General features: G+C 34.2%; 1 protein-coding gene across 1 annotated transcript in view; it reads right to left on the bottom strand.

The window, feature by feature from the left end:
* Nucleotides 1-22,142, bottom strand: part of GUCY1A2 (guanylate cyclase 1 soluble subunit alpha 2) — a 325,706-nt gene that overhangs the window by 23,810 nt on the left and 279,754 nt on the right. Inside the window, exon 7 of the mRNA XM_032285701.1 lies at nucleotides 18,357-18,511. Within this exon, the coding sequence (XP_032141592.1) occupies nucleotides 18,357-18,511 (155 nt within the window). The remainder of the gene's footprint in view (nucleotides 1-18,356; nucleotides 18,512-22,142) is intronic.

Raw genomic sequence — 22,142 nt, 5'->3', positions numbered from 1 at the left:
ATTAAAAAGATAAGAAATGTTCATAGAAACAAATGAGCAATACACAACAGTATATGATACAACATTCGATACAATCCAGAGGAAGAAATTCTATAGGAGAAAGGGAGGGGTGATGACTATGAATTTAAGTACAAAAGTTTAGAACCACATATAGCTATAGTTCAGTCTTTCCAAAAAGTTTCCTTAAAGCCCATAATCAACAATTAGGACTCCACATGAGCTACTTTCCCTTCTCCCTGTCTTTTAAGTGCTCATATGTGTCTTTTACAATTTGTCTTACCAAGGTCTTTATGTTTTGCTATATTGAGATTTTCAGTGCAAAAGAAATTGGGGTTACACCTATGAAAGTACTCGTAAATGACTGAAAGAAGTTAGTCAGATGTCTGCTTCAGATGTCAGAACTTTTAAATAATTCACTGCATGTTGGCTGGGAGGAAACTCTTTACAATGAATTGATCTCGACATTTTAAATAAATCTCAAGTACTTTGCTAGAAACCACAGAGACAACAGCTTTTACGAAATTGTATTTTATTTTCCAAGTAAACATTTTGGCATCCATAAACTAAATACAGTTTTAGATTTCAGTAATAAAAATGAGAGCACATAAGGATAAACTGATTCAAGCTCCTATGATATCCAGTATTTATTATAGCAGACTTAGTGGATAAGAACAGTGAAGTGCAATATTCAGTTGACTCCCAATAGGACAATCTCAATGACTTACTGGGGGGTTTATGGAGGAGGTCAGGGAATCATTTCACACAGCATGGCTGGTGATGATATGAGTCATGGTGCTGAGTAAACAATCAAATGTATACAAGGATTAGGAATTATTTAGAATCTGGTTATCCCAGAGCCTCAGATCCTCTCTGAGATGGTTTATTAAGTCCAAGTCCCTAGGTTGGCTCTAAAGCTCTCAATTTATTTCTTTAGCACCTCAGGGCTGATATGGAAGCTTAGATTCTATATAAATCTAAATTAATCCCCAGCTGTAATCCCCAACTGGTTGTTATACACTCTGGGAGTTTTGGCAACGTGTTTAATAAGCATTTGGAAATCACACAAATCCTAGTTTACCTGTTTGTCACCCTTTCTCTGCTCAACAGTTTTTTCTACAAATTGATTTTCATAATTAAAACCCACTGCTGCTTTGGATCAATGGATGGCTCCTAATCATGTGCAGGAAGCTTGTTCCATGGAGGTCCATTGAGCTTCTCCATCACAGCTTCAGAAATGAAGCTGGTCTCTGACTCTCTCACCTCTTGTTTGCATGCCCATTTCCCCCAATTTTCACTAAGCTCCGTGCTCTGTCCTCTATCTTACCTTGGGAAAGGGCCTGACACTTATTCATGTTGAAGTACAAATAATCTAAATGTAGTTTAAATTTTAACACAAGACTCAATTTTTAAAAAGGCTCAGTGAGTTCAGCAGTCAACCAGTCAACAGGTTAAGGTTAAGTGCCTTCTATGAGCTAGGGCTGAACCAATACTTTCCTACCTCTGATCATAATATGTATGGGACAGGATAACACTGAGAGGGAAACAGGATTTTGAGTTTTGCTGTAAATGTCTTTCCATAAGGGATTATTTGCTAAGTTTACCCTATGGACAGAATAAACCATGCTGAAATGAATTCATCTAGTTTCAGCCTCTAACAGTGGCGGACTAGTATATATAGCTGTCTGACACCTGCAGGATTGAAATCATTGTGTGAAATTGGAAAATTTTTTGTTTCTTTCAACAACTGGAAAGATCTGTGTGATGTACAGGGCTGTAAGAGAGTGACATTCACAGAGTGACATTCTCAATGCTGTCTAACAGAGGGTAATCACCAATTTGTCTACTCACTACCCAGCTACTGCACACCAAGGGATACTTTAAGGGGAAGGCAAAAGGCAGTAGAATCTAATGCATCTTGCTGAGGGCTATAAAAGATTTGAGGACAGTGACCTTTTAAGGACTTTAAATGACAATCTTAAGCAAAAAGAACAAAGCTGGAGGCATGTTACCTGACTTCAAACTATACTACAAAGATACAATAATCCAAACAGCATGGTACTTGTACCAAAACAAAGATATACACCAATGGAACAGAACAGAGGCCTCAGAAATAATGCCACACCTAAAACCATCTGATCTTTGACAAACCTGACAAAAACAAGCAATGGGGAAAGGATTCCCTATTTAATAAATGGTGTTGGAAAAACTAGCTAACCATATGCGGAAAGCTGAACTGGATCCCTTACTTACACCTTATACAAAAATTAACTTCCGATGGATTAAAGATTTAAACATAAGACATAACACCCTAAAAACCCTAGAAGAAAACCTAGGCAATACCATTCAGGACATAGGCATGGGCAAGGACTTCATGACTAAAACACCAAAAGCAATGGCAACAAAAGCCAAAATGGACAAATGGGATCTAATTAAACGTAAAAACTTCTTCACAGCAAAAGAAACTCACTAGAGTGAACCAGCAACCAACAGACTAAGAAAAAAATTTTTTCAATCTACCCATCTGACAAAGGGCTAATATCCAGAATCTACAAAGAACTTAAACAAATGTACAAGAAAAAAAACCTAATCAAAAAGTGGGCAAAGGATATAAACAGACACTTAGAAAAAGAAGACATTTATGCAGCCAAAAAACATTAGAGAAATGCAAATCAAAACCACATTGAGATACCATCTTTAAAAAATCTAGAGACAACAGATGCTGGAGAGGATGTGGAGAAATAGGAACACTTTTAAACTATTGGTGGGGGCAGAAATTAGTTCAACCATTGTGGAAAACAGTGTGGCAATTCCTCAAGGATCTAGAAATAGAAATACCATTTGACCCAGCAGTCCCATTACTGGGTATATATCCAAAGGATTATCATTAATTCTATTATAAAGACACATGCACATGTATGTTAATTGTGGCACTGTTCACAATAGCAAAGGCTTGGAACCAACCCAAATGCCCATCAATGATAGACTGGATAAAGAAAATGTGGCATTTTAAATCAATAAAATTTACACCATGGAAAACTATGCAGCCTTAAAAAAGGATGAATTCATGTCTTTTGCAGGGACATGGATGATGCCGGAAACCATCATTCTCAACAAACTGACACAAGAACAGAAAACCAAACACCACATGTTCTCACTCATAAGTGGATGTTGAACAATGAGAACACATGGACACAAGGAGAGAAACATGACACACTGGGGCCTGTCGGGGTGCGAGGACTGGGGAGAGATAGCAGAGTGTGGGGCTTAGGAGAGGGATAGCAATAGGAGAAAAACCTAATGTAGTTGACAGGGTGACAGATGCAGCAAACCACCATGGCAAGTGTATCCTATGTAACAAACCTGCACGTTCTGCACATGTACCCCAAAAAGTATAATAAACTAAAAAATAAAAATAAAAAAATACTTTAAATGTCGGAAATATCTTTAGTTCATTCTTCTCTCAACTTGATTGGTTTAATTACACATTAAATTCTTTTTAGAATTCATTTTCTCCTCAGTATTTTGCTGTTAAAAAGTCATATGTCATTCTGTTTTTTAATCCAGTGCATGTAAATTTCTCCTAGTCTTTCTTATTACTGTGGTCATCACCATCTTTCTATCGCTGGTATTGTGAAAATTAATAGTAATATGCCTAAGTGCATCTTTTTTTTGTTACAATGACAATTAGTAGATCCTTTTGAAACTTTCGATGTAGAAAACTATGTCTTTCAGTTCTAGGAATTTAAAAAAAATTATGTATTTGATAATTTCATATGCCTTGTTTAATATGTTTTCTTTTTATGCATTTTGGCTTAGTCAGACATTGGATCTGGTAAATTAATCCTCTAATTTGTTTTCCTTTTCCTCAAATTATTCTGTCATTTAAAAAAAATTCTATTTTCTGAGAGATTGCATCCAACATTATTTCCCAACACATAAAGAATTTTGAAATTTAAGATACCTCATTTTTAATTTCCACTCTTGTAGTATGATTTCTTACTTTTTCTTATGTTTTGTTCTTACTATTTTAAATCTATGAGAATATTAATCATCTTTTTGTAGTTTTCTTGTGCTCTGTATAGTGTCTCTGTTTCCTCTAGATACTCACTAACTAGATTTTGTTGTTTGCTTTTTTCTTTTGGTCTCTTTTTTTCATGTCAAGGCATTCAACAAATTACTAATGTCTGTAAATATCTTTCTATTTAAAATGTGAGGCATTACGATTTACTTAGGTTTGTGTATAGCAAAATCTTGTTGAATTGTAGGTTTCCCCTGACCATTACATTAGGGTTCCCAAATATGAATATATTTACTGTGTTTCCTTTGGTCCAGTTTGTCCAGGTAACAATACTCCAGTTATTCCTATGGGATTACACCTGGCTTCCAGCATTCTGGAAGTTAAATTTAGGAAATAACCTGGGAATCTCACTGTTATGAATGTAAATTTTTATTTAATTCTCCCATATTCACCTGCCTGAATTTAGAGTTCCTCTGGTTCAATGTCTCAGGAGGACAAACCTCTTCCATTCTTCCAGAGGTAACTGTCCCCCAACATTTGTTCTCCCTTTATTTATTGGTAATAAAGTTCTACATAAGTACATGGCTATCCAGCTTGAAACTATATTTCCCAATTTCCCTAGCTACCATGGTTCTGAGTAATTATTACGTTCCTAAAATAGGATTGACTTGACAAAATTTTGAATGGCAGAAGTGAAGTAGATTCCATTTCCCTTGGCAGCTGACCATTAACAGTGACTACTGATGTTGGAGTTTTGCAGAAGCAGGCTCCAGTTTTTAGCATCCTAAGTGTCAAGAAAATGGCCCAGTACTGGTGACATTTTAGTCTAACATCTAACTTCCTAATCATGGGAATGCATATTTAGGCATTCACTTTTTAGTTTCCTGAAGTCCAGAGGCTGGTAGGGCTGTGATGGTTGTGACCATGGCTCCAGACCTAGACTATTACAGTTCCAGTGGTGAGCACAGGGGTAGGAGCTTATGGATCTTGCCAGTTCTATGTTTTGTGGTATCATTTAGTTTACCACCTGACTTTTATCTCTGCCTGTGATTCTGTAATGACATCGTTCCCTGTATCTCTTCCTACTTAAAATACCTTAGAGTTTTCTGCCTCTTGTACTTTTTCTGGAATATCTTTTGGTCATATTTTGGATCTTTTAGATTACCCTTCTAATTAGGCTCTGTGTGTGTTTGCATGCATGTGTGCATGTACACAGGCTGATATTTAGATTTAGAGTGAATATACTTTCTTCTTACCTGCTCCCTCTCCTGTAGGACCTGAGACTTCAGCTTTCTTTGAATCATTAAGCCAAATATAACTCAGGCATACACTTTCCACCTCCCTCTCTTCCATTTTTAAATCCTCTTCCAGTCTTTGTATGAGTATATGTCATTTTGTTCCAACAAAATGGAAGAGAGGAAGGTGGAAAGTGTATACATGAGTGATATCTGGAAGTCATTTTGTTGTTGTTTCAAAAAAGATTAATTATTAACTTCAAAAAAGGATAATGATAAACTCAGGGGCTCAATTTGCTGTGTTAAATTAGAAATTTCTGTTGTTGGAAATTATTCAGCTGAGTATCTTTTTTGCTAAGGAATGCATTTGGATTCTATTTTAATGGCATTGGGCACTGCATTTTTGAGTGTAGGAGAAGGATGATGGTTCTGAAAAATGAAAATAAAAAAACATTGAGACACATTATGTTTTCCTAGGTGTTGCAAAGTTCCTGATTTTTTCCTGTTTACCTTCTTCTTTCTACTTGAGTGAAAGAAAGGAAGGAACTCTGCCCTGTATGTCTGCTTTGTGCTTCACTGCTCCAAGGTCTGATGCAGTCTGAAGACAGGTCCAATGAAACTGTAGTCATTGAATCAGCTAGACATCCTGAAATACCTTGAAATGCAATGATTCATTCTCTGGAAATACACCTTTCCAAATAAGGAAAGTAAGAATCTAGCTCACGATGAAACAAAACAGAAAAAGGATTTCACCAAATTTTTATGCATTTGAAGGTTGCAAACATTTTTACTTGCAAATGTTGAAGAAATTTTATAATTTGAGGCAATTTGTGGGTTCTAAAGTTCAGGCTAATGAATAAGTTCTCAAAAAGGAATAGTCCTCCTGTATATCCTCTGAAAATGATAAGGCAGAGAATCTCAGAGGCACTTTGGTGACACCCATGCTTATTTTTTTTTCTGCACCCACCCTGGAATAAGTACTAATGGTAAAGTGTGCTTACTATAGGTTCTGTACTCTGCATACCTGATACCTGCTAGAGAGTGTATATCTTCTGGGATGTTCTTATTTGAGTGGCAAAACTAATGCCTTTTACATTACATTCTTGAATTTTAGGATGCTGAATAGCTAAAGTTCATTCTGCTCCATTGACTTCTCCGGACCCTGTCAATTTTGACCTTTAACAGCCCAAAAACTCCATTTCTAGTAAATATCAAGGGATTTTAAATTTAAAACACTCATGCAAAGTTTTAATATGTCTATAGCAAGAACTTTAAAAAGAAATAAGTGAGAGACTAGAAAAGGTAACTGTAACCAGTTCTTGTCAGTTAAATAATATCCTCACATTTTTCACTTCTCTGACCAACAGTATTTTTTAAAAACAAGTCCATCATTGTGCTGGTCTTTCTGTTTAAAAGATAAGAGGAAAAGTGGAAATAAGAAAATAAGCATAATTATTTTAAAAAATGAGTATTAGTTGATTTCATTACTTAAAAATTAGTGCCAAAATAGATTCCTAGACTTAAGAATTCTGTTTTCTATTTTCTGTATTATTCAACCAGTGAGACATAGAGTTAGCCTAAATTTATTCCAAGTACATCATGTAGAATTGTAATAACTTCAGCCTCAAATAGGTAAGTCAACTTAAGAAAATATTTGAACGCTAAAAAAGGGCATACATTTTTCCTTTCCTTTAAGAGCTCAACTGACCTCTTATATGAACAATGTTTTATAGAAAATATTCCTTGCAAATTCCACTAAAATGATGCTTCTCAGAAATACTCATTTTTGTACAGAGAAACTATGAGATAGGAAAAGAGGTATAGATAAGTTCAGTAAATCTGGTCTCTTAGGTTTTAGGGATTTTCTTTTCCCCATACAGGTTAGATAGAAATAAATTAGTTGGTGGTATTAGTTAAGTCTCTTAAATTCTCTGGTTTCTTAATTTCCTTGCAGAGAAAGAAAGATTTTACTCTGATTTATTTCAAAAATTAGTTACAGCTCTCACATTTAGTGAAGCTTGAGAATTTATACACTACTCAGATTATAGAGGATCATACAAAGCAGCATGACCAAACATGTTAGTTTTAGAGTTGCAAATCTGAAAAGTTTTCAAGTAAGATCTCTAGAGGAAACACTGTCATGGTGGCCAATATCACAAAAACTGATTACAGAGCAATTTTAATTTAGTAATGGGTGACTAAATGCATGAGACTCTTTGCACTTTAATAAGAGCCATAGAAAGGATTCTTAATATAGCATTTAGAGCAATCAGGGTTTTCCTGATGCACAGTGTTACACACAAAGGAACTGACTGCTAAAAGATTAAGGCCCAATTATGACTGGTTTCAATTCTCTAGTTTAAAAATGAATACTCCAAACATACTGCATTTTATTAAATATTAAAATGTATTTAAATAATACAATTCATGATCAATTTTTGGAAGGTACACTGCCTTGTTTTGAGGGGATTTGAAACATATTTACTTAATAAAACATAGTACTATATACAAACAGTATAATATAAAATTATGCCATTTCCTTCAAAGGACAGTGTACACACAATTGGAAAAAAGGAGAAATATGAAATGATATAGAGGCTTGATTACATGCTAAACCTAAAAGTAAGAACTTTAAAGTTAAAAATATATTCATAAGGCATTAATGCTAAAAGTGAATAAGGCTTTCAAATTTCAAGGTACAGTATTAACTATGCAATATATAAAATGGCTATGTGTTTTTGCCCAGTCAGCCCTGTCAATTATTTCTTTAAAGTTTTTTCATGCCTTCTATACCTCTATTCCCACAATCATGGCCTTAGTTCATGTCTGTACCTTAGGCCTGGAACAACGCTGTTACCTCTTAGAGTCATTTCACCTCTAGGTGTTCCCCACTCTACTCCCTGTGGAACATCACTTGCAAGTAAGTTTTCCTTTGATCATGTTGTTTCCAGGCTCAAAAACATTCAGTGCATCTCTAATAGACTTTAAGATCTTCTGTTACGTGAGTTAAAAATAAATTCTGAGCTTTCACTGAATGTTACATCTTTTTTTTTTTTTTTTTTTTTGAGACAGGGTCTAACTCAGTTGCCAAAGCTGGAGTGCAGTGGTGTAATCACGGCTCATAGCAGCCTCCATCTCCCAGGCTTAAGTGATCCTCCTCCTCCAGCCTGTTGAATAACTGGGACCACAGGCACATGCACCATGTCCAGGTAATTTTTTTAAATTTAATTTTTAGTACAGACAAGGTCTCGCTGTGTTACAGTCCACACTGGTCTCAAACTCCTGAACTCAAGTGACCCTCTTCCCTTGGCCTCCCAAAATGCTAGGATTACAGGCATAAGCCACTGTGCCTGTCTGGATGTCAGAAGTATAATAATTTTTTAAATACACCTTTTTTGGGAATAATGTTAGATTTACAGAAGAATTACAAAGATAGTATAGGGAGTTCTCTTAGAGTCTTTACTCAATATCCTCTAATGTTAACATTCCACATAATCTGGGTACATTTGTCAAAACTAAGAAATTAATAATGGCATATTACTATTAAGTAAATTGCAGACTTTATTCAGGTTTCACTGATTTTCTCTGAATGCTACCTTTTCTATTCCATGATTTAGTATAAAACATTTTGAGAATTATCTAGACCTGAGTTATAGAATTTATAAGTAAACAAAAGATGAGATCATTTATGTGGCTTATCCAGGGTCATAAACTAATTAGAGGCAGAACAGGAATATGAAATTCACATTCTTTTTTATTTGGTCATTCATTTATTTAATCAGTCAGTAGTGGTTCTTAATATTTTCTGAATCATGGTCCACTTTGAAATATGATGAGAATATTTTTAATATTCTCCAGAAACATGCATATGTGAGTATTCATAAAAAATGCTTCATAAGCACACTAATCGTAGGATTTAAATGCAACAGCAGCCACCAAAAACCTCAACAGTAACACTTTTATCTATGTTCCACTTTGGATTTTAAGTCAGATATTACTTGAATTATTTCTACAGCCAAAACATGTTTAACACTTACTTTTCTAAAGAATGTGGCCTTTTTAGCTAAACTGTGGACATCTAAAGGAACTTTCAGAAAGGATTATTTAACCTGTGTTAATTACAAAATAAATATTGACCTCCAGGCCACTAGAAATGGTGCCATTTTTAATGGAGAAAGGGAAAGCTGAATGTAAGGAGTGACTTTTTCTTTCGCTTTAAGTCATGCTTAATTATCTTAATAACTAATTTTCACTTTATAGTATTTTAGATAATGCAGAAAATTTACTTAAGATTGACATTGTTTGTAAATGTTATTTATGACCAATGAAACAGTATTTATACTTCAAGGAAATTTTTGTGTGTGAAATTAACAGATGTCTCCCATATAAATAGGAATTATTGATATGAATACCAGATTAGAACCTTTGAATTCTAAATCCTAGAACTAGGTAATTAATTTTTTAGCATTGCCATCATGGGAAGAGAGAGCCACTAAGGCTTCCCTTCATACTAGTTAGGAATGGGACCTAATAAAAAAACAGCAAAACTTTACTTCTGAATTTAATCTTAGGCCGAATCATATAAACCAAACCTATACCAAATAATAAACTAAATAATAAAGAAAAATATGTCCAAATTGCCAGACATACTCTTCTCTTCATTTCATACCTATGAAAATAAACACAGCACATAATTATATATTTTCTCATTGTTTCTTACAAATTTTAGCAATTAGACCATTAAGACTAAACTAATAGGTAAGTTTTTACTATAAAAATAACTGCAACATTATATTCTGATTTTTAAAGACTTCACTGCAATGGCTTTAAGTAAGTTGGTAAATATATGGAATGATTGAAGTGGGATATTCTAAAAGATCCCAACCCCCAAAAAAAGGCAGATTTATTTTTTAAAAATTAGGAAGGCATCAAATTCCTGATCCACAAAACTACATTTTCTGGGGAAAATGCTTTTTGAGATAGCAGGGAGACAAAGAAAAAGCAAAATAGAAATATTTAAATGAATGGAATATCTCATTCAATTTTGCTAGATGTGACTTTTATTGGCACATTTAAAAGGATTATATTAATGTTGCTGTCTATAATTGGAAAAATAGAAATATAATTCTTGAGGCACAGCTCAAGTTTCTCCTTTTGGGAAAACTATTAGGTCATTTGTCTTTACTGATTATATTTCTTTTGTAAAATATGTTTACTGTTTTGGTGCTTCCATAGAGAAAAGGATAAGATGAGTAATAAAGTTATTTAAAGACTGAAGGGTAGTAACACGCCAGCCCAAATAGTTCTTAGTTTCTTTAAATATCAAATCACTAGTGCAGATGAGGATGTTGATTTTTTTTTTTTTAAGAAAAGAAGGCTACAGGAAAACTACTACATTAGACTTTCTTGAAGTTTCTTTGGATCTTTCCGCACATTAAGTGTCCATAGGGAAAAGAGTAAATATTTATAACACAGTATCTCACTCTTGTAATAATAATTATATTGACAAGGGAACAGAAGCAGAGTTTCTAGCTGGTGTGTTTGACTAGTATTACTGATTATACCTATAGTTCTCGTGTTCTGCAGCACTTACGGTGAATATGGTTAATGATAATTTATTGCGTATTTTCAGAAAGCTAGAAGAGTAGAGTTTCAGTGTTCCTCAGACAAAGAAATGATAAATATTTGAGGTGATTGATATGCTAATTATCCTGATTTGACCATTATACATTGTAACACTTATCAAAATGTTACTCTGTATCCTATAAATATGTACTATTATGTCACCTAAAAGTTAAAAGAAGTAATTATTTTATTCTATGTTATTTCAAGTAGTATTAAACTATACCCTGGATATAGTTTCATTTAAAAATAGTAAATGAAATGAAAACTATACCCAAGGAATGTCATCATTCTTCAATTATTCCTTGCCTCTTTCTCTCAATTTACCAGAAAGATCCATTTCTCCAAATAGTGTATAAATTCCTAAAAGCAAGCCTGTATTCCCAGTAACTTATTATATGCATTAGAGACATGTTTACACAAAATGTTTTAGCCTCACAGAGGCAACAGACAGTTTTCTTTTTCACTTGGAAGTTTCCACTTGCCACAAGTTTGTCCCATAGACTCATGTTCAGTTCAGATCTAGAGACAGAGATACTGACATGGTTAGAAATACAGACACTCCTAATAAACACGTTAGAAAGAATATCCTTCCTTTTTATTATCCTGAGTAAAAAAACAATTCTAGAATAGCAAAAGTTCAACCCGAGGGCGTTTATATCTTCAGAGAGAAAATGAATCTCCCTTGCTGTAATTCAGCTTTGCTCCCCACTGCTCTCTTCACCACTTTCCTGAAGAAGAAATCCTCTCATTGAGGCCAGTAATATTCAGAAATTATTGGGGTTTTTAAAAAGCGAAATTTGTGCTCATAAAATTAGAGAGTGGAATTGTAGGTATTAAAGGCTGGGAAGAATAAGAGGGGAGGAGAGGATGGAGAGAAGTTTGTTAACAGATGAAAACCTTCAGCTAGATAGAAGGAATAAGTTCTGGTGTTCTACAGCACTTAGGGTGAATATGATTAATGAGAGTTTATTGTGTATTTTCAGAAAGCTACAAGAGCAGACTTTGAATGTTCCTCACACAAAGAAATGATAAATGTTTGAGGTGATTGGCATACTAATTATCCTGATGTGACCATTATGCATTGTAACACTTATCAAAATGTTTCTCTGTAGCCTATAAATATGTACTATTATGTGTCAGCTAAAAGTTAAAAGAAGTAATTAATGTTTTATTACATGTTATTTCAAGTACTTATCAGCCCAGTGGGACAACTTGGCCATGGATAAGATCTCAGGCTTAAGAGTAGAGCAGCTATGGGTTTTAATTATGACTCCCACACTTAATTAGCCCAATGTTCTTAGTGACTTATTTAACCTATGTTTTCGTTTTTTTCATCCGAAAAACAAAGATAGTCACAATGCCGAAATCACACTCTAGCCTTAAGGATTAAATGATAATATAAATACATTGTAAGTAATCCAATAAATGTTTGCTGTGCTTATCATGAGATATTGGAGCTAAAAGATACAAGAGAGCTCATCTAGGTCATCAAATAGCTTAACCAATATTAAATTCAGTTCTCTTAATTCCTAGGATAGGAATTATGCACTATATTAAACTCTTGCACAAAAATGTGGTCTGTGCAATTTTAAACTTGGTGCTAGTGGTCTAAAGATAAATATTATAACTTCTCCAGTTTTGTAAGAGATGATATGTGGTAGCTATGTCTTAGGGCAGGTTATGTAGTGAGAGGACTGCAATTATCTTTATAAAAACTCCTTATTTCTCAGGCTAGCTTCTTAGTCTTTTCTTTTTCTGAAGCCAAGGACTCTACTGCTTCTTAAATATAGAAATATAATTCAGTCCTATGTCAGGTGCCTCTCTTCAGGAATCTATATCTTAAGTCCCAGTAAAAATCCTTTAGAACCCAGAGGTCTTATTTGTGAAAGTCCTTTTCCTCCCCTGATTTTGCTTACATAATTTATATGTTTTTATTTTAAGTCCTCAAAGACAGAGATGCAGAAGATTGGGGCTCTATTTCCAGGCAGGTTTTAGCATTTAAATTTTCCATTGTTGTAGGAAGAATTACCCCCACCTCCCAAGATGTCCACATCCTAATACCAATCCCCGAAATCTGTGAATACGTTAGGTCTCATAATGTGATGGTTAATATTGAGTGTCAACTAGATTGGATTGAAGGATGAAAAGTATTGATCCTGGGTGTGTCTGTGAGGGTATTGCCAAAGGAGGTTAACATTTAAGTCAGTGGGCTGGGAAAGGTAGACCTACCCTCAAGTTGGGTGGGCACAATCTAATGAGCTCCTAGCATAGCCAAAATGAAAGCAGAATAAAAGAATATGGAAAGATTAGACTGGCTTAGTATTCTGGCCTGTATCTTTCTCTTGTGCTGAATAATTCCTGCCCTTCTACATTGGACTCCGAGTTCATCCACTTTGGGACTTGGACTGATTTCTTGCTGCTCAGTTTGCAGACCACCTATTGTGGGACTTCACCTTGTCATCCTGTGAGTTAATACTCCTTAATAAACTCCCCTTTATACATACATCTAAGAACCCTGACGAATATGCATGGCAATGATGAATTAAGGTGGCAGATGGCATTAAGATTGCTATTCAGACGACATTAAAATAGAGAAATTATCATGGATTATCCAATGGGCTCAATATAATCACAAGAGTCCTTAAAAGCAGAAGAGGGAAGAAGAGTCAGTAAAAGTTATGTGATAATGGAAGCAGTATCAGAAAGATGAAATATCTTGCATGTTGGAAGACAGAGGCTGTGAACCAAGGAATGAAGATGGCTTCATAACTGGAAAAGGCAAGAAAGCATATTATCACATAGAACTTTCAGCAAATAATAAAGGCATCGTGACACCCACCCTGATTTTAGCTAAAAATGAGACCTGTGTCAGACTTGTGTCCTATAGAACTATAAAATAATATTTGTATTGTTGAACCCAACAGTAATTAATCTAATTAGTAAGTAATCACATATATATAAAATATACATAAAACATGGGACTTTGAAATACACCAAACTCATTAGGATGTCACAATGAAAGAGAAATATTTGTATTGTTGAAGCCAACAGTAAGTAATCTAATTAGTAAGTAATCCCATATATATGTAATTACTTACTATATATATCATAGTAAGTAATCATATAATATATATGATTACTTACCATATATATTTTAATCATATAATCACATACATGATTACTCACTAATTACTACATATGATTACATACTTACATATATATGATTCCCACATTTAAGCAGAGATACATAATTAATCATATGAATTGAATTATGTACCTTTGCTTAAATGTGGGAATTTTTCATGTACACAGGCGATTTTTAATCATATGACTATGATTTAGACAGTCATCAGTAAAATCCTTTTGCTACTAAAAACACATAGGAATAAACAGATTACTATCTCAGCTCTTAGTTACAGCTCAAAATGCACCTTTAACCAAGTTACCAAACCTTTTTTTCTTTGGAATTTTCAGATGAGGTCTGTAATCCTACTAGCACATATCATTCATCATGGCTAAATTTATAAATTATGAGATTTAAGTGCAGAAATAAGATGGTTTCTTCCTCTATGGAAATAATAACAGGATGAAGCAGTAAATAAATGTCTACTAGGTTCCAAGTATTAGGAGCTTTAAAAACATCACATTAAACAAACACTAACAGCATAAATGGATACCAATTTAAAGATGGAAAAACTTGGTCCAAAGAAATTAAGTCACTAAATTTCATGTAGACAGTAAATGTTTGTTAGAGCCTAGATTCTACATTAGGCACTTTGATTCTGAGCTTGTGCACTTCACCACTGTCTAATCAGCTCGACTGTACATCCCCTCATATAATGAGCCGCTTATGTAGCAGTGGTTAAGAAGAAGCTTGGTTTTAACAGAAAAAAGCCTTTCACAGTGAATAAAAAATAGGCATTCTAAAACATCTGGAAGTAGATCAATAGTAAAATAAGAAAAGCAAAAATGTTTAAAGATTAAGAAATATTTCATATCAAAGTAATTTGAGTCTTTCTACATTTTTAGTTTCCACTGTAGCAAGAAAAAATAATTATGCTGAGATAAATCATTTATTTGTTTCAAAATCTGCTAAAGCCATCCTTCATATAAGCAATTATTTATTTCTGTTTCACAGAGCAGTAGCATGATGTTAAGACAGTTGTTTATAAAATATGCACTATTTTTAAATTGGAATGATGGGAACAAAGACGGGTGTAAACACATTTTTTGAAGAAAAATGAAAACATCTAATTTGGAACACTTAAAACTCAATAAAAATTTCTTTTTTGTAATGTCAGGTTCTAGGAGCAAACTTTGTAATAATTAAAAAGTAGAAAATATACCTAAGTGTTCATCAACAGAGGAATATATGTATGAAAAATTAAAATATGTTGGAGTCATACACTGGAATGTCATACAGCAATTAAAATGATGAGCTAGAGCTGTATGTTCCAACATGGATAGATCTTTAAAATATGAAATTTTGTTTAAACAAAACCAAAATTAGAGAAAGAGTCATATAGCAAAATACCATTTATAAAAATTAAAACATGTAAAATAAAATTACATTGTTCATGCATACATGTGTAGAAAGTTAATATATAAAACACAGGACTTCAAAACACATCAAACTCATTGGGACGTCACAATGAAAGAGTTAGAAAATTCCAAAGCAAATGTTTAGTTCATTTTAAAAAAATATCTGAAGCAACATATAACGTGTTAAACTGTGGTGGGATCATGGATACTATCTTTTCAGTACTTTACAATAGTTACAAAAATATTTTTAAAATTCAATTATTTGAAAATGTCTGACCAAATGCAGTTGGAATGAACCATTCAAAAAATGATTTCAATTTATCATAATATCAAAACAACCCACTTCCAATGTTTATAATAATCATATAGTTTTGCTAAAAATAAATGGGATTAAAACCTCTGAAAATTTCAAGATAAACAGGTAATGTTGACATTCTACAGAATGTAATTCAGGGATAAAACAGATTACAAACTCTTATGAGCTTAATGCTGGGTTTAACTTCATAAATTCTATTTGTTCTAAGAATCTACCCACCTGGCAGCTTGATGTCTCTATCTATGGCTCTGTTTGATTTTGGGGGCTCTACGGGTAAGGATACAGAACAATAACAGAACAGTAAGCTTCAGTGTATGCAGCAGTTGAAATAATTAAATTCCTCAGACCTTGTTGATCACTAAGGATAATCATAAACTCTGAGTCACCACCCAAATACATAGATTTGTGTGGCTGGCAATTTTTTTTATCCATCTCTACGTAAACAAGGACAGCTACTGTTATGTCTAAGCTCAGGGCATGAACTCTTCACACAGGTTGGGCCCATTCTTTTCAACATTTGTTTTTTTTTTTTTAGTGAAGTTATCACAGAAGATATAAATCTACCCTAAGTTAAACAAACATGGAAAATAAGTATCAATACCATCATGGGAATAAATGAAACTATGTAATAGGATATGAGTGGGGTAGTTGATCTTCAGCAACTTTTTTTCACCATCTAGAGCAGAAAGTGTCAGAATCACTGATCTCTACTAGAGAGTTTGACAAAATTCAATTTGATATGGTAATTATTGTCAGATCATCTGTAATATGCCCAGAATTGTGTTGGGAATACTGGGAGAAGTTTAAAAGATGCAAAATTCTCTTATAAACATCCTGAAAATAGCAAGTAGTTTTAAGATAAGTAATGATTAGATGGAATCCTGAAACTTTGCCCAGAAGTTGTCTGTGTGGCCCTCAAAATCTCTTGGGCTCCATAAAATTAGTAAAGTTGTGTTTTTATTCAAAAACATTAAAATCAAGATATTCACTATTTTTATGAGCTTAGCAAGAGCTTTAAATTATATTTTTAATGTGAATTTACTCGATTTCATATTTGTAATTTCAGTTTTCTTCCTCATCTATTTTGCAGAATCTGGAAGTATTTGCTTTTCATCTAAAATCTTTTAATTCTCTCTCTGGGAATAAATATCACTTTTATTATATTCAACTTTTATTATCTTTATATTCATATTTTCTGATTGAGATTTTTGTAACCATGTCAATAAAATCAATGGCCTCTATTACTACTTTACATTTTTTTCAATATGATTCTAAATTATCTAAAACATGAAATTAATTAAATAGCTGTACAATAACGCCCAGAATAAAGCCAAAGTCTGATAAAGTAAGATATTTTCGTGCTTTTCTTTGCTGTTAATTTTGGAGATGTCTATCTTATCAATGTATTTATTCATAGATTTGATAAATATAAAGTGCTTATTATGTGCTAGACATTTTTATAAGTTTGGGGATATAATGATGAGCCTAACCAGACACAGTCCCTGCCAACATATGGGGCATAATATCTAATAGGAGAGATTTCTATCAGACACAAAATCAGAATGAGTTCAGGAGGCAAAAATATGTAGTGTTGTCAAAGACAAAATAATTTAACATTTAAGACAAAAATAATTTAACATTTACTCTGTACCTAATACAACAGAGCATCAAAGTCCAAAATGCTCCAAAATCTGTACTTTTTGAGAACCAACATGACACTCAAAAGAAATGCTCTTCGGAACATATTGGATTTCAGATTTTCAGACTTGGGATACTCACCATGTAATATAATGCACAAATATTCCAAATGTCAAAAAATTTCAAACTGTAAAACACTTGTGGTCCCAAGCATTTTGGATAAGGGATCATGTATGTATGTGTGTGTGTATACTTAGAGTCTTCATTCAAAAAATAAAAACAGTCCAGCAACCTCTTCTATCATATTTCTTTGATTTTTATAAACAATGGGGAACATTTTGAAAATACTGGGATTTCTATTATAATGCAGATCCTCAAGAACATTTGCTCTCCTGTATTTTAAACAGGTATACTTAAGAAGGGCAGCGATAGCCCTACTGGGTGGCTCATGCCTGTAATTTCAGCACTTTAGGAGGCAGAGGCAGGTGGATGAAGGTCAAGCGATCAAGACCATCCTGGCCAAGGTGGTGAAACTCCGTCTCTACTAAAAATATAAAAATTAGCTGTGGTGGTGCGTGCCTGTAGTCCCAGCTACTCGGGAAGCTGAGGCAGAAGAAGCGCTTGACCCCAAGAAATGGAGGTTGCAGTGAGCCAAGATTGCGCCCCTGCGCCACTGCACCCCAGCCTGGCGACAGAGCAAGACTCTGTCTCAAAAATAAATAAATAAATAAAAATAAAAGGACAGAGACTGTGGGAAATGACAAACTTATATTTACCTGTCAGTTATGTCAGATTTTTCATGCACTCTCACAGGATGCAAATAAAATTTGTGTCACAATCACCATCTTTCAGGTTTGGGCGGTTCTTCTCATAATATCTTGGAGAATGACAGGATCAAGATAAAGAACAGGGTCTCACAGAGGACAGCACTGCAGTCCAAAACAAAGCCAAGACAGGCAGGAGGAGGCCAGAGAACACTTACTGGTAAGTGGTTGGGCTGACATTGATGCGCCGAGGGTGACTTCCTGACTCGAATTTGCTTGCCAGCGTGACATTATTTCCAAACAGGCAATAACGTGGCATTCGGACCCCAACAACTCCAGCCAACACGGAGCCTGAGTGAATTCCTATTCTCATCTGAAGAAAAATGAAGGAAAAAAAGAACGCATTTGTTTCCATTTGGTATGCTATTATTTTAATGAAAGGGACTGCTAATTATTAAAAAATTAAACTATGAGCTCCTCAAAGACAGGAACTGAGTCTTAGTCATTTTTGTGAGCCTGGTAGCTGGACTATTATAGTGCTCAGTGAACATATATGCTATGGAATAAACAAATGGATTAAGCATATGAAAAAATTTATGTTTAATTTCTACATGAATCTGGTCCAGTTACAGGTTAACTCAGGTTTCATCTGTACATAATAAAGTCTAACTTAAAAAGCGTATTTTTCTCCACTTTCTCCCTCCAGTTATTCTTACATAAAACCTTATTTGTTCCTTTCATAGCAGCAAACATAATTGTAAATTAAATATTTATTTCTATTTTGTTTAAATGTATTTTCCCAATACAGAAAGATATATATATATATATCTCAATATATATATACATATCTATCTATATATATATAGATATATGTGATATCTATTTATTTACTGCTAAATATTCAACATTTAGCATAGTACCTAGAGCAAAGCAGGTATTTGACATTAAGTGATAAATGTTGAATAAATTGGCTGAATTCCCCAACATATTATTAAAATGGAGGTAAAATAGAGAATTCAACCCTTGAGACAGTCAATAGGTATTGATTAAAAATTCTGAATGGTAAATTAAGTGCTGTATATTTACTCTCTGAGAACCTGATACAGAGCAGTCTGTCTGGTCCATGCCTTGGAAAAACCCTCAATTTACAGTTGATATACAATTAAACATGATCACAGAAATGGAGTTATACTGACACAATCTACACCAAAATAACTGAAGCTAATGAATAACAAGTGGGAGATGATATCCTTAGAAGAACGTAGAGTGTTCCCTGGAGGGAAGAAACCTGACCCCTGGATGGCTACCAAGTAGCCAAACTATCACCCTTTCACCACCAGGCTCTCTTTGCCACTCTGGTTGTAAGGATAAAAGTCACTCTGAGAACAGCCTTTGTCTTGGGGCTGGCTATTTCTGCATATATCAACTCATAAAAAGATAGATAGGTGGAAACTAAGGTGACCTAGCTGCATCTCCTGATAACCCTGTCACCTTCTCTTGAAAAACTGACTCTCAAATTTATTTGGAACTTTAGTATGGTAGAAAGAATCAAGATATATTTGAGAAAGATGACAAGTTAGAGTATTTGCCCTAGCAGATATCAAATGCTAGTATAAGCATATCTAATTAGTGCATGGATACCATCATATAAACAAATAGACTAATGGAACATTTAATACAGAAAGGCTGCCATGCATATGTAAATGCGAGATTTATAAAAGAGTTGGCATTTCAGGTAAGTGAGAAAAAGATCTTGATGTAACAGACATAACTTTACTGCTTTAAAAATGATTACTTAAGAAACAATTGTTGTTTCAGTAAAACTACAAAACATACCTTAAAAACACAGACTTTTATTTGTCTAGCAATAATACTTCCTAGGTGGGTCATCATCCAGATTGCCAGGCCGTTCTGTTCCCCTCAGTAATTCAGAGACCTGATCTTGTTCACTGGTCCTCCTCCATGTCTTGGTACATATCCAGAGCATCCTCATGTTCCAACTCATGGGATGTGGAAAGATAGCAAATTTATCATTTAAAGTCATCTTCATTTATTTCTGTAGATTCAGATTTGGATCTGGCATCATTTTTCTTCTTCCTACAGGACTTCTTAAATATTTCTTATATTGTAGGCTGATAATAAATTCCCTTTTTTTTATGCTTCAGAAAGTCTTAATTTTGTCTTCGTATGAGCAAGATATTTTCACTGTATACAGAATTCTAGGTTGAAACAGTTTCTTTCCCCCAGTAGTTTAAAGATGCTGCTCCACTGGCTCCCCTCTTGCAATATTTTGGATACAAAATCTGCTAGCATCTTTATCTTAATTCTTCTATATATAACATATCTTTTTCTTCTGGTTGCTTTTAAGCTTTTCTTTTATCATCAGTTTTAGGTAATTTATGATTTCCCTTGATTTTTTTTTTTTTCTGTTTCTTGTGTTTTGGGTTTGTTGAGCTGTTGGATCTGTAGGTTTATAGTTTTTATCAAATTTATAAGTTTTCTAGCCATTATTTCTTTGAATACTTTTTTATTGAGAGGGAATTTTGCTCTTGTTGCCCAGGCTGGAGTGCAGTGGCACTGTCTTGGCTCACTGCAACCTCTGCCTCCCAGGTTCAAGCCATTCTCCTGTCTCAGCCTCCCGAGTAGCTTGAATTACAGGCATGCACCACCACACCCGGTTAATTTTGTATTTTTAGTAGAGATGAGGTTTCTCCGTGTTAGGCTGGTCTTGAACTCCTGACCTCAGGTGATCTGCCTGCCTTGGCCTCCCAAAGTGCTGGGATTACAGGCATGAGCCACTGTACCCGGCCTCTTTGAATACTTTTTTTCTGTCTGTCTCTCCCTCTCAGAGATTCCAATTACGCATATGTTAAGAGCTTAAATTATTTCTAAAGTCCACTGATGATCTATTCAAATAATTTTGTCCATTTATCTGAGATAATTTCTATTGCTATGTCTTCAAATTTATATTTTCTTTTGCAGTGTCTAATCTGTTAATCACATTCAAGATAATTTTCATCTCAGTCATTGTAATTTTCCTCTACAGAAGTTCAACTTGGGATTAAAAAAATTTTTCTAGGTATCAATTTAACTTTTGAACATATGGAATACAGTTTAAAAAATCATGGTTTTAATGCCCTTGTCTGGTAATTCTAACATCTGTTTCAGCTCTGCATCTATCCATTTGGATTCATTTTTCTCTTCATTATCAGCACTATGTCTCAGATTTTCTTTATGTGTAGTAATTTTTGATTGGATGCCAGATATCATAAATTTGACTTCTTGAGTGTTGGATATTTTTATAATCTCATAAATATTATTGAGCTTTGTTCTGGGATTCAGTTAAATGACTGAAAAACAATTTGTTCCTTTCAAGTCTTGCTTTTAAGATTTGTTAGGCAAGACTGGAACAGTGTTTCATGGAGGGCTAATTATTCTCCCTTCTAAGGCAAGAACCTTGGGTACTCTCCCCAGTGTCCTTGATTTATGAGGTTTTCCAGTCTGCCTGATGGAAACAGGCATTTTTTCCCCAAATCCTGTATAAGTGTCAGGTGCTTTTTTTTCATCTAATCTTTTTGGGTGTCTCCCTCACACCCAGGGCTCAGGTAGTTTCCTCACATATGTGCATTAATCACTACTCTGCAGACTATATAATGAGGATCCTTGGAAGATCTCAGGGGGTCTTTTTTAAACTCTCACCTCTCTTTAGCCTCCTTGCTCTCCCAAGACTCTCAGCCCCATCTTTTTAACTCAAGATGTTTGTTGGTTATCTCCTGGTTTGCCCCTCCCAGAGCCACAGCATGGATGCCTCTCAAGGCAGTTAGCTAGGGCAATCACAGGGCTCACTTAATTTGTTTCTTATCTCTCAGGAATCACTGTCTCCCATTGTCTAATGTACACTGTCATGAAAACTGTTCTTTTATATACTTTGTCCCAATTTTTAAAAGATTTTTAAAGATAGGAGTACAAATCTATTCATTGTATTCCATATTGGCTGAAGGTAG

Source organism: Sapajus apella, unplaced genomic scaffold, assembly GCF_009761245.1.
Source record: "Sapajus apella isolate SASKATOON/1434 unplaced genomic scaffold, GSC_monkey_1.0 scaffold16, whole genome shotgun sequence".
NCBI classification, from domain to species: Eukaryota; Metazoa; Chordata; class Mammalia; order Primates; family Cebidae; genus Sapajus; species Sapajus apella.
The sequence above is the reverse complement of the archived record's forward strand: the minus strand, read 5'-3'. Positions and strand labels throughout refer to the sequence as shown.